At 66.2% G+C, this 10,223-nt stretch overlaps 2 protein-coding genes across 2 annotated transcripts; both read right to left on the bottom strand.

Annotated features, from left to right (window-relative positions):
- Positions 1-84: 84 nt before the first annotated feature.
- Positions 85-6,082, bottom strand: HNRNPL (heterogeneous nuclear ribonucleoprotein L; the record flags this gene model as incomplete). Its single annotated transcript, XM_084307062.1, is given in 14 exon segments — positions 85-286; positions 364-485; positions 598-648; positions 650-879; positions 975-1,046; positions 3,596-3,668; positions 3,754-3,918; positions 3,963-4,061; positions 4,570-4,719; positions 4,721-4,808; positions 5,169-5,287; positions 5,841-5,939; positions 5,941-6,031; positions 6,033-6,082. Coding segments are annotated over 14 exon segments (1,611 nt in total), but the record flags the coding sequence as incomplete, so codon positions are not given.
- A 143-nt stretch (positions 6,083-6,225) lies between these two features.
- Positions 6,226-10,129, bottom strand: SIRT2 (sirtuin 2; the record flags this gene model as incomplete). The annotated part of the gene is given in 20 exon segments (XM_084307061.1): positions 6,226-6,414; positions 7,196-7,330; positions 7,469-7,535; positions 7,656-7,723; positions 7,806-7,845; positions 7,988-8,061; positions 8,063-8,086; positions 8,187-8,242; positions 8,379-8,415; positions 8,417-8,439; positions 8,544-8,673; positions 8,780-8,794; positions 8,796-8,831; positions 8,833-8,850; positions 8,954-9,010; positions 9,131-9,163; positions 9,166-9,239; positions 9,642-9,800; positions 9,906-9,968; positions 10,058-10,129. Coding segments are annotated over 20 exon segments (1,314 nt in total). The 5' UTR covers positions 10,074-10,129.
- Between the last annotated feature and the right edge of the window lie 94 nt (positions 10,130-10,223).

Here is a 10,223-nt window from a genome sequence, read left to right as displayed (position 1 = left end):
CGTCAGAAAGACCCAAACGGGAGGGATCCGGCCTCAAAAAGCGCAGGGGGGAGGAGGAGGAGGAGGAGGAGGAGGAAGGCTCACCTCGTAGAAGTTGTCCTCGGTCACCTCCAGGGGGGCGTTGAAGAAGTGCAGCACGTTGCTGGGGTGCTGGATCCTGTTCTTGGCCGCCTGCTCGGGGGTGGAGAAGCGGTTGTTGCGCGAGCCGCTGAAATCCTTGTAGCTGCACGAGCCGTCCTCCAGCCCGTACGACTGCCCGGGCATGATGGCCTGCTGCTTCGACACGCTGCGGGGACACGGGGGGAGGGGTCAGCATCGCCGTGTTCTGCCCCCCCAGAGCCCCCCCGGAGCCCCCAGACCCACCAGACGTTGAGTTTCTGCCCGAACATGAAGTTGTTGTTGAGGTGCGTGATGGCGCGGTCCACGGCGTAGCCGTCAGCCATCTCCACCATCGCCGCGCCCGGCTTGCTCTTCATGAACTTCACCTGGGAAAAAAGCCTGGAAATGAGCCGTTTTAGGGGTTTTTCGAAAAAAGCCTGGAAATGAGCCGTTTTAGGGGTTTTTCGCCCCAAAATGCTGCTCGGGGGGGCCGCTCACCTTCTCCACGTTGCCGTAGAGGCAGAAGATGTTGAAGACGCGGTCGCAGTTCCATCTTGGACTGGTCCAGGCCGTACACCATCAGCACGGGGCTGTCGGCGTGGGGGCCGTACTCGGGGGGGGGCGGCGGGGGGGGCGGGTGCCCGTACTGGGGGCCGTAGCGGCTGGGACCCCGGCGGTGCCCCCCCACGGGGGGTCCCATCCTCCGGCCTTCGTAGTGGGGCGGGGGGGGCCGTAGCCCTCGTCGTGGTAGTTGCCCGTGGTAGCCGCCGTGGGGGCCTCCTGCGTGAGGGGGGGGCACGGAGAAAGGGTTGGGACCCCCCGCCGGGGCCCCCCCCGTCGTTGTGACCCCCCCCCCCCGGTGCCCCAGGCCTTACCGTACTCCGCCGGGTGGTCCCCGAGGAGGGGGGGCTGTCGCTGCCTCTTGCTGGGGTTGCCGCCGGGCTCGCCTGCGCGGGGAGGGGGGAAGCAGAGGGGGGGGCACCAGCGTCACGGGGAGGGGGGGGGGACGCAGCTCCGGGGTCCCCCCCCTCTGAGTCCCTGGCACCACCCTGGAGGCTTTTTTTATTGGGGGGGTCCCCAAGCAACTCCTGGAGGCGTTTTGTGCCCCCCCCACCCCAAAGCCGAGGGTCTGAGCCCTCTCCCCGCTCCCCCCACCCCGCTGGTTCCCCCCCCCCCCCCCGGCCCCAAATTTCCCCCCCCTCACCCCCCAAAAATCACCCCCGGGGCCCCCAGCTCCGGGCCGCCCCCGCTTGCCTTTGGTAATCCATTGACCAAAAAATAAAAGAAAAAAAACCAAAACCGAACAAAACGAACGTACAGAAAGGAACCGAAACCCACGAGGCCAGACGTGTGCGCGTCCCCCCCCCCCGACAAAGGGCTTGGGGGGGGGGGGGGGGGGGGGGCTCGGGCAGAGGAGCCGTGGGGGCGCGCTCGGGGTCGCTCTTCTCCTCCCTTCGCCTGCTGCGGGGCCGGCGCGAGCCCCCCGCGGGGGCGCGGGGGGGGCTACTTACAGCGGGGGGGGGCCCCGCGCCGGGGAGAAACGCGCTCTTTTCTCTTACCATTGGACGCGTCAAGAGTGAGTTAGCACAGTTGTGAAAGATGGCGGCCCACCAAACAAACACTGCGACCCTGCATCACATGGTTTCAGCGTCACAAACACAGGTCAAGAGGCACGGCACCGCTAACAATTCGCTTACAGAATTTAAAAAATGAAAAGCAAAGTCTCTTGAAAATTAAAAAAAAAAAAAAAAAACGGAAAAAAAAAGCCAAGTCTCTATCCAAAAAAAACGCCAGCGGAGTGGTTAAAAGAGGCTGCGGTCGCTTGAAAAGCTCGGCTCTTCTGGAAACCTGAACTCAAAGCTGGGAAAAACTGAGCTGCTCTAGAAGCAGAGCTCGTCTAGAACCTGAGCTCTAGAACTTGAGCTCATCTAGAACCCAAGCTCATCTAGAACTTGAGCTCCTCTACAATCCAAGCTCTTCTAGAAGCAGAGCTCGTCTAGAACCGAGCTCGTCTAGAACCCGAGCTCGTCTAGAACCCGAGCTCCTCTAGAACCCAAGCTCTTCTAGAACCCGAGCTCTCCGGAAGAACCTGACGGCTTTCAAAGAGCCTTTTTTTCAAAAAACCAAACCAAAGCAGCCAAAAATGGAGTCTTTCACACCCCGCCATCCTGTCCACAGCCTGCCAGCCTGAGCCACCCGCCATCCTGCAAGCCAAGCCAGGTCCTCGAGAGGAAGGGGAGCTCCTCCTGCGTGAGCCGGGCCCTTTGGCGAGGCGAGGTTCCCCCGGGTACCTCGGGCACCGGCTGCGGGGTGGTGAGGGGCAGTGTTCCTCCGTGTGGTGTGCGGTGTCGGTGTCCTGCTGGCGGTGTGCGTGTCTCCTCTGTGAGCCAGGGCCCAGCTACGGCCTCTCAGGGCTCTCTCTGTGTGCGCCCCCCGCCCCGGGGGGCTCACCGGGCTTTTGGCCTTTACTTGCTCCTCCGCTCGGCGCTGGCGACGGCGGGCGGCGCGCTGAGGACCGCCGGGAGCCAGCCAAGGAGCCGCCGCCCCCCCCCCGCGCCATCCTAAGTCTCGGGAGGGCCCCGGAGCTACTCCGTTCTCCGCCACGAGCGAGCGCCGTGTGCCGGGGAGCCTCGGGGCCGTGTTTCCTAGGCGTGTGTGCCGCCTCGGGCTCGGTGTGCCTTGGTTTTGTGAGAGGTGGCTGCCGGGGGGGCGCGCGGCGCCTCTGCCTCTGCGCTGCGGCTTGTCCTGGCGTCCTTGCTGCACTGGGTGCTGCTGGGCTCTGGATGCTGCGTGTTGCCTCCAGGGAGGTGTTTTTTGGCTTTTTTTTTGGCTTTTTCTGTCTCTGTTTGTCTTTGTTTTTGTCTTTGTTGTCTTTGTTTGTCTTTTTCTGTCTCTGTTTGTCTTTGTTTGTCTTTGTTTTGTCTTTGTTTTTTTGTCTTTCTTTGTTTTTTGTCTTGTTTTGTTTTTTGTTTGCTCTGTTGTTGTTTTTTTTGCTTACTTTTGCCTTGGTGGTGCTACACTGTGTGGTGGTGTGAGCAGTGTGCGGAGGCAGCTCGGGACTTCCGCCGCTTAAAAACGGGAGGAGGGGAGTGGGGGGGGAAAAAGAAGGGACCCCCCCCACCCGCGCCCGCCGCCCCCGCTGCGAGGCCGACAGCCCCGGAGGCACCAGGAGGGACCCCCAGGATGGGGGGGGGGTGTTTTTGGGCAGCGTTCACCCCGGGAAATCTCCCAGGAGCCGGTGCCCCCCCCTCCGGTTCCCCCCTCCCCCCCCCACGACCAGAGACTCCTCAAAAACGAGCGAGAAAACAAAAAGCCCCGAGCCCCCCCGCTCGCCTTAACCCCGACGGGCGACGCATGGGACGAGCCCCCCCCCCCACACCCCAGGGCTGGGAATTGGGGGGTTTTTTTCCCCTCGGGCACGGCCGGGGGGGGGACACGGGGGGCATCGGGACGAGGGGGGGGCCGTGAGGGCTGTGCCCGGGCCGGCGGGGATTACCTTGGCCGCTCAGGTTGGGGTTGGTGTAGTCCCACGTGTCCTGGTCGTTCTTGAAGACGTTGAGGCGCGTGGGCTGCGGACAGAGGGATGGGGGGGGGGTCAAAAAAGGCCCTGGGGGGGTCACGGGGGGGTTGGGGGGGGGGTTGGGGGGGCCTGACCTTGGCGTACTCGATCTTCAGCGTGCAGCACCCCGAGTAGATGTCGGCCCCGTTGAGGGACGCCTTGGCGCGCTGCGCGCTCTGCACCGAGTCGAACGTGGGGGGCGTTAAGGAATTTGGGGCCAAAAAGATGGGTTTAAGGCAACCGGGCAGCGCGGGGAGAACCTGAATGGATGCCCTGCCCCCACCCCCCCCCCAAAAAAAAAGGCAGGGAAGGATATTCCACCATGGCCTGCACGCCGTTCTTTGCGGAAGATGACGATCCTCTGCACGGGGCCGCACGGGTTGCAGATGGTGTACAGCACGTCCTGCGGGGGGGCACGGTGAGGGGGCTGCCCCCAGGACCCCCAAACCTCCCCCACAACCCCCAAATCCCTCCCAGGATCACCAAATCCCTCCCGGGACTGCCGAGTTGCCCCCAGGACCCACCAAATCGCCTCCAGGAGCCCCAAAATCCCTCCCCAGGACACCCAAATCCCTCCCAGGACCTCCAAGTTGCCCCCAGGACCCCTAAATCCTTCTCAGGAGCCCCAAATTACTTCCAGGACCCCCAAAATCCCTCCCAGGACCCACTAAATTACCCCCAGGACCTCAAGTTGCCCACAGGACCCATCAAATCGCATTCAGGACCCACTAAATCACCCCCAGGACCCCCAAATCCCTCCCAAGACCCCCCAAATCACCCCCCAGCACAATGAGCCACACACCCACAGCACCAAAACCGAGGGTCATCAGGCTCAAGACCCCTCAGCACCCCCTCAGGACGCATTTGGGGGGTCCCACCACCCCCCAAAATCCCCCGAAACCCCCCCGCACCGTGGTGATGGAGTAGATGGGGTTGAGGATGGTGAAGAGCAGCACGTTGTTGACCCCCCGCGAGTCGTCGGCGTCGCCCGGGCGCGAGATCTTCTGGCTGGTGGAGTAGTTGACGAAGGCGGGGTGCCCGGCGATGTAGATCTGGTTGTCCGGCCGCGTAGTTGACGGCGTTGCAGGCCCCCAAAATGTCCTCAAACTCCACCAGCGCCTGCCTCTTCTTCGGCATCACCACCACGTAGCTGCGGGGACAAGGGGTGGGCTCAGCGGGGCGGCGGGAGCCCCGATTCCTGCCCCACCTTGGCTTTTTTTGGGTCCCAATCCCTGCCCTATATTGTTACTTTTTGGGGTCACAATCCCTATCCAAATATTGGCTTTTTTAGAGTCCTAATCCCTGCCCCATCTTGTTTTTTTGGGGGGGTCCAATCCCTGCTCCATTTTGACTTTTTTGGGGGTCCCAAACCCTGCCCCATCTTGTTATTTTTTTGGGGTCTCTAGCCCTGCCCCGTCTTCTTTTTTTTCAAGGGTCCCAATCCCTGCCCAATCTTGGCTTTTTTAAGGCTCCCAACCCCTGCCCCATCCCCCCCAGGGCATTTCCTCACCTGATGGGGCCGAACTCCTGCAGGGCCTCCACCAGGTCGGCCTCCACCACGCCGTCGATCAGCCCGCGGATGTGCACCACGGGGGAGGCCGGCGTCTTGTGGGGGTCGTCGTAGTTCTCCTGGGGGGGGCAGCACACGGGGGGGGGTCAGGGCCCTGCTCTGGGTGGGGGTGGGCCCTGGGAACCCCCCCCCAAAATCCCTGTGGTGGGCAGGGAGCGGTGACCCCACAGCGGGCCCTGAAGCCCCGTGCGCCCCCTCCTCCTGTCCTTCATCCCCTCCTCTTCTTCCTCCCCTCCTCCTCCTGTCCTTCATCCCCTCCTCTTCTTCCTCCCCTCCTCCTCCTGTCCTTCATCCCCCTCCTCCTCCTCCCTCCTTCTTCTTCCTTCCTCCACCTCCTCTTCCTCTCTCTCTCCTGCTCTTCCTTCCCCTTTTCTCCCATCCTCATCTTCCCCCCTCCTGCTCTTCCTCCCCCCTCTCCCTCCTCCTCCTCCCCCCCCCCCTCCCTCCTCCTCCTCCTCCCCCCTCCCATCCTCTTCTCTCCCCCCCTCCTTCTCCCCCTCCTGCTCTTCCTCCTCCTCCCCTCCTCTTCCTCCCCCCCTCCCCTCATCTTCCTCCCCAGACCCTCCTCTTCCTCCCTCCCCCCTCCTCATCCTCCCCCTCCCCCCCTCTCACCGCTCCGGCCGCCCCGGGCCCTCCGCCGCCGCCCCCCCCCGGCCCCCCGGGGCCGTGCGGCGGGGGCTCGGCGTTCTCGGTCTTCTGGCGCTTGGGGGCCCCGCCCGCCCTCGCCGCCGCCCCCCCCGCCGTAGTAGCGGCCCGAGCCGCCGCCGCCGCCGCCCGCCGCCATTTTGCCCATGTCGGCCCCGCGCCCCGCCGCCCTCGGCGCTCTGCGGGCCCCGCCACCGCCGCCGCGACATGGCGCCTCGCTCCGCCGCGCCGCCTCCGCCCCGCCCCTATTGGGCGGCGCCGCCGCCACTCAGGCGGGGCCCGCGCCCTCATTGGCCAGCCCGGCCGCCGGCCCGCCCACCGCCGCGATTGGGCTCGGCGGCGCTCCTGGCTGTCAGCGCGCCGGGCGCGTCTGATTGGCCGGGCCGCGCGTCCGTTCGCCCGCCCACCGAGCTGGTTGGCTGCGGGGGGTGTCCGTCCGGGCTGCGCCCCGCCCATCTTCACGGCCGTGCGCCGAGGCTCCGCCTTCTTCTTCCCGACTCGCTGAGTCTCCCAGAAGACCTTTCGGCAGCGGCTCGCCAGACTATTGGCCGAGCGGAACGCCCATCAACACCCCTTGGCTCCGATTGGCTGCCACTCTTGCCTCTCACGACGCCTTCGGGCTCTCCCTCGGGGACAACCCCAGGGCGCGCAAGCGGGCTCGAACCTTATTGGCCAACCCAGCTGCCTATCATGGCCAGCTCCCTCAGCCTTCACTTCTGATTGGATGCACCCCTCAGCGCTAGCCCTGCCCACCGCCCGGGATACGGCGGGACCCCTGAGGGGGAGCAGAAGCCCTCAGAGCCCCTCAGGGGGCGGTTGGGGCCCCCCCGAGCCCCAAAAGTCCTCCAATCACCACAAAAAGTGCTGAAATCCCCCCAAAAGTGCTCGAATCACCCCCAAAAGTTCTGAGAACTCCCCCAAGGTTCTTGGACCCCCTCCAGAGCCCCCAAAAGGCGCTGGCCCCCCCCCCAGCCCATGGGCCCCCCCCCCCAGGGGCTGACTGAGCCCCCCCGGGGACCCCCAAAACTTCTGGAACCTTCCCCAAAATTCTGGGACCCCCCCCCCCAAGGGGCTGGGAGCCCCCCCAGTGTCCCCCCCACGCCAATTGCCCCCCCCCAGAGCCCCCCAAAAGGGGCTTAGACCCCCCAGGGCTGGAGACCAGTTCCCCCAGTGCCCCCCCACCCCCAAAAAAAATCACCACAGACAACGGGGCTGAAGCGCATCTCTTTACTGCCCCCAACCCCCCTTAGGGCGGGGGGGGCCCGCGCTCCCCCCCGGGGGGCTCGCTCCCCCCCCCGCCCCTCCTCGTTGCCACCCCCGGCCTTTTTGGGCCCCCCCCCGGCTTTTTGGGGGCTCCCCCCGGCTTTTTGGGGGCCCCCCGAGGCTTTTTCATCGCCCCCCTGGGCCTTGGCGTCGATGGCGGCGTGCTCCTTCCTCACCAGCTCCTGCAGCTCCTCCTGGGGGGACAGGGGCGTGAACGACCCCCCCCCCCCGAATTTTGGGACACCCCCCCCGAATTTTAGGTCCCCCCCCCCCGAATTTTGGGACACCCCTCCCGAATTTTGGGACCCCCCCCAGCCCCGTTTTCGGGGTACCTTCCAGCCCAGCAGCTCCGCCAGCTCCAGGCAGCCTTGGTCGCAGTCCCCCAGCCAGGCCACGTCCCTGGGGGGGGGTGGGATTTAATTTTTGGGGGTGTGGGGGGTGTGTAATGGGGTGCAGCCCCCCCCCATACATGCCGGGGGGGGGGGGGGCACAAACCGACCCCCCCCAGCCCCCCCCCACCTGTAGGCTTTGTCCGAGTCGAAGTCCATCCCGCAGCCGAAACCCATCAGGGACATCAGGGGGTCGCTCTGGTGGGGGGGGGGCAAGAAAAATAGGATGGGGGGGCATTAATAATTGCCCCCCCCCCATTTGCCCCCCCCTTCCACTCACCTGCCCCGTCTTCTCCTTGTTGATGAGGAGCCGGGGGGTGCTGGCGGGGACCCTGGGGGGGGGGTGAGAAGGGGGGCGAGTGAGGGGGCAGAGGGCAAGGGGGGGGGGACAATGGCATTGGGGGGGGGGGACAATGACACTGGGGGGGGGCACAGTGACACGGGGGGGTGGCACAGTGACACGGGGGGGGGGGCACCACGACCTGCTGACAGAGGGAGGCGAAGGGCTGGACCTGCAGCGAGGTGCCCATGATGAGGGAGCAGGTCGACCTTCTGGAAGTCCTGGGGGGGGGACAGGGGGTGAGGCTGTGGCCCCCCCTCACGCCCCACGCCCCCCCCCCCCTTGCTTTGTGGCCCCCCCCTCATCCCGTGACCCACTCACCGACTGCAGCAGCGTGAAGAAGCGCGAGGGGAGGCTCTCACCAAAGAACACGATGTCTGAGGGGCGGGGGGAAAAACAACGAGAGGGGGTGAACAACACATGTGGTGCCCCCCCCCCCACATTAAAATTTTAAATTTTAATTAATTAAAATTTAAAATTTTTAAATTTTTAACGCCCCCCCCCCCCCCTCACCTGGCTTCACCACGCCCTGGCACTTCTCGCACTTGGGGGACGAGGGACGAGAGGATGCGCTCTGCGGCAGGAGAGGGGTGGAAAAAAACTCTTTTTTTTTTTTAATTTCTTTGAGGGGGGGCAGTGCAGGGAGCCCCCCCACACTCCCCCCCAGCCCATGGTTACCTTTCATCCAGGACAGGCCGTAGGGCTGGCGGCAGGACGCCCGCGTGCAGTGCGAGGTGTAGAAGGTGCCGTGCGCCTCCACCAGCTCCTCGGGCTCCAGCCCCGCCACCCGCTCCAGGGTGTCGATGTTCTGGGGGGCGAGGGGGGGGCGTTCAGAGCCGGGGGGGGCATTTAGGGCCTGGGGGGGATAATTAGAGCTGGGGGTGGGGGCGTAGGAAATGTTTTGGGGCGCCCACCTGGGTGTAGCAGCGCTAGCAGCAGCCCCTTCTCCTTCAGCAGGCGCATGAAAGTAGTGGCAGATAGTGGGCTGGGGGGGAGTAGGATTTAAGGGGGGGGGGGCACAGAATTTAGCGGGGGGGTGGTGAGTGACCCCCCCACCCCATTTTCCCCCCCCAGGATCCTTTTCTTACCTTGAGCTGCCCGGGAAGCAGCTCCTTGGCCAGGGCAAAGAAAGGCTCCGGCTGCTCCTGGGGGAGATGGGGGGGGTGTCAGGGTCCTGGGGGGGGGGCTCAGGGTGCCGTGGGTGGTGTCAGGATGCTGGGGGGGGTTCTTTAAGTGCCCCCCCACCCCCCCCCCGCCACGCACACCTTGAAGTAGGAGATGTCGAAGATGGCCTCAGGGGTAGGGGCAGCTCGTAGCGCGCCAGGTTGGCGTACAGCCCCGTGCCCGGGGAGCGGAAATCGGGGATCCCGGCGGCTGTGGGGGGGGGGACGGGACAGGACGGGGGGCAACATCAGCCACCCCCCCACAGCCCTGTTAACCCCCCCCCAACCCCGTTAACCCCCAGTTACCCCCTCCCTGGCCCTGTTACCCCCCCCATCACCTCCTGTCCCCATTCCTGTTACCCCCTCGTTATCCCCCCCATACCCCCCCCCTTACCACACCCCCCAGGCTCCATTATCCCCCCTTTACCCCCCCCCCACTCCCCCCCCAAGCCCCATTACTCCCCTGTTACCCCCCTCCCAGGCCCCCCTTACCCCCCCATTACGCCCCCAGGCCCCATTACTCCCCCATTCCCCACTCCCCCGGCCCTGTTACCCCCCCATTCCCCCCCCCAGACCCCTTTACCCCCCCCCGTTCCCCCCCCGTCCCCTTTACCGGTGGAGATGCCGGCCCCCACCATGCAGACCACGCGGCGGCACCGCTCGCTCCGCATGAACCGGGCCACGCCGGGCAGCGACAGCTCGTCCAGGACCCGCTCCCCCGGCTCCGAGCCCAGCCCCAGCGTCCGCGCCAGGAGGCTCCGCAGCAGCTCCACTGGGGGGGGGGGGGGGGGCGCCGTTAAACCTCCCCGGTCCCCCCCCGGTACCCCCGGTCCCCCCCCGGTACCGCCGGTGCCCCCCCCCGGTTCCCCGCCCTTACTCTCGGCCTCCCCCGCGGCACCGCCCTCGGGCTCCGCCTCGTCGCCGGCCTCAGCCCCGGGAGCTGGGGGGGGAATGGGGGGGGTCGAGGGAGGGGTCAGGGGGCGCCGCCACCGGGCCCCCCCCGCCCCCCCTCCGCCAGGCCCCGGTTACCGTCCTCGGCCGACATGGGCACCTCCCGGCGTGCCCCGCGCCGCCACACCTCCGGCGTGCCCCCGCGCACGGGGAGGGGGGCAGCGCTGATTGGTCAGCACCCCGCGCTGGCACATTCCCCCCGCCACACCTCCCGGCGTGCCCCACGCGCGGGGGGCAGCGCTGA

This window comes from Netta rufina (assembly GCF_964035555.1).
Source record: "Netta rufina genome assembly, contig: SUPER_36_unloc_1, whole genome shotgun sequence".
Lineage (NCBI taxonomy): Eukaryota > Metazoa > Chordata > Aves > Anseriformes > Anatidae > Netta > Netta rufina.
The sequence above is the reverse complement of the archived record's forward strand: the minus strand, read 5'-3'. Positions and strand labels throughout refer to the sequence as shown.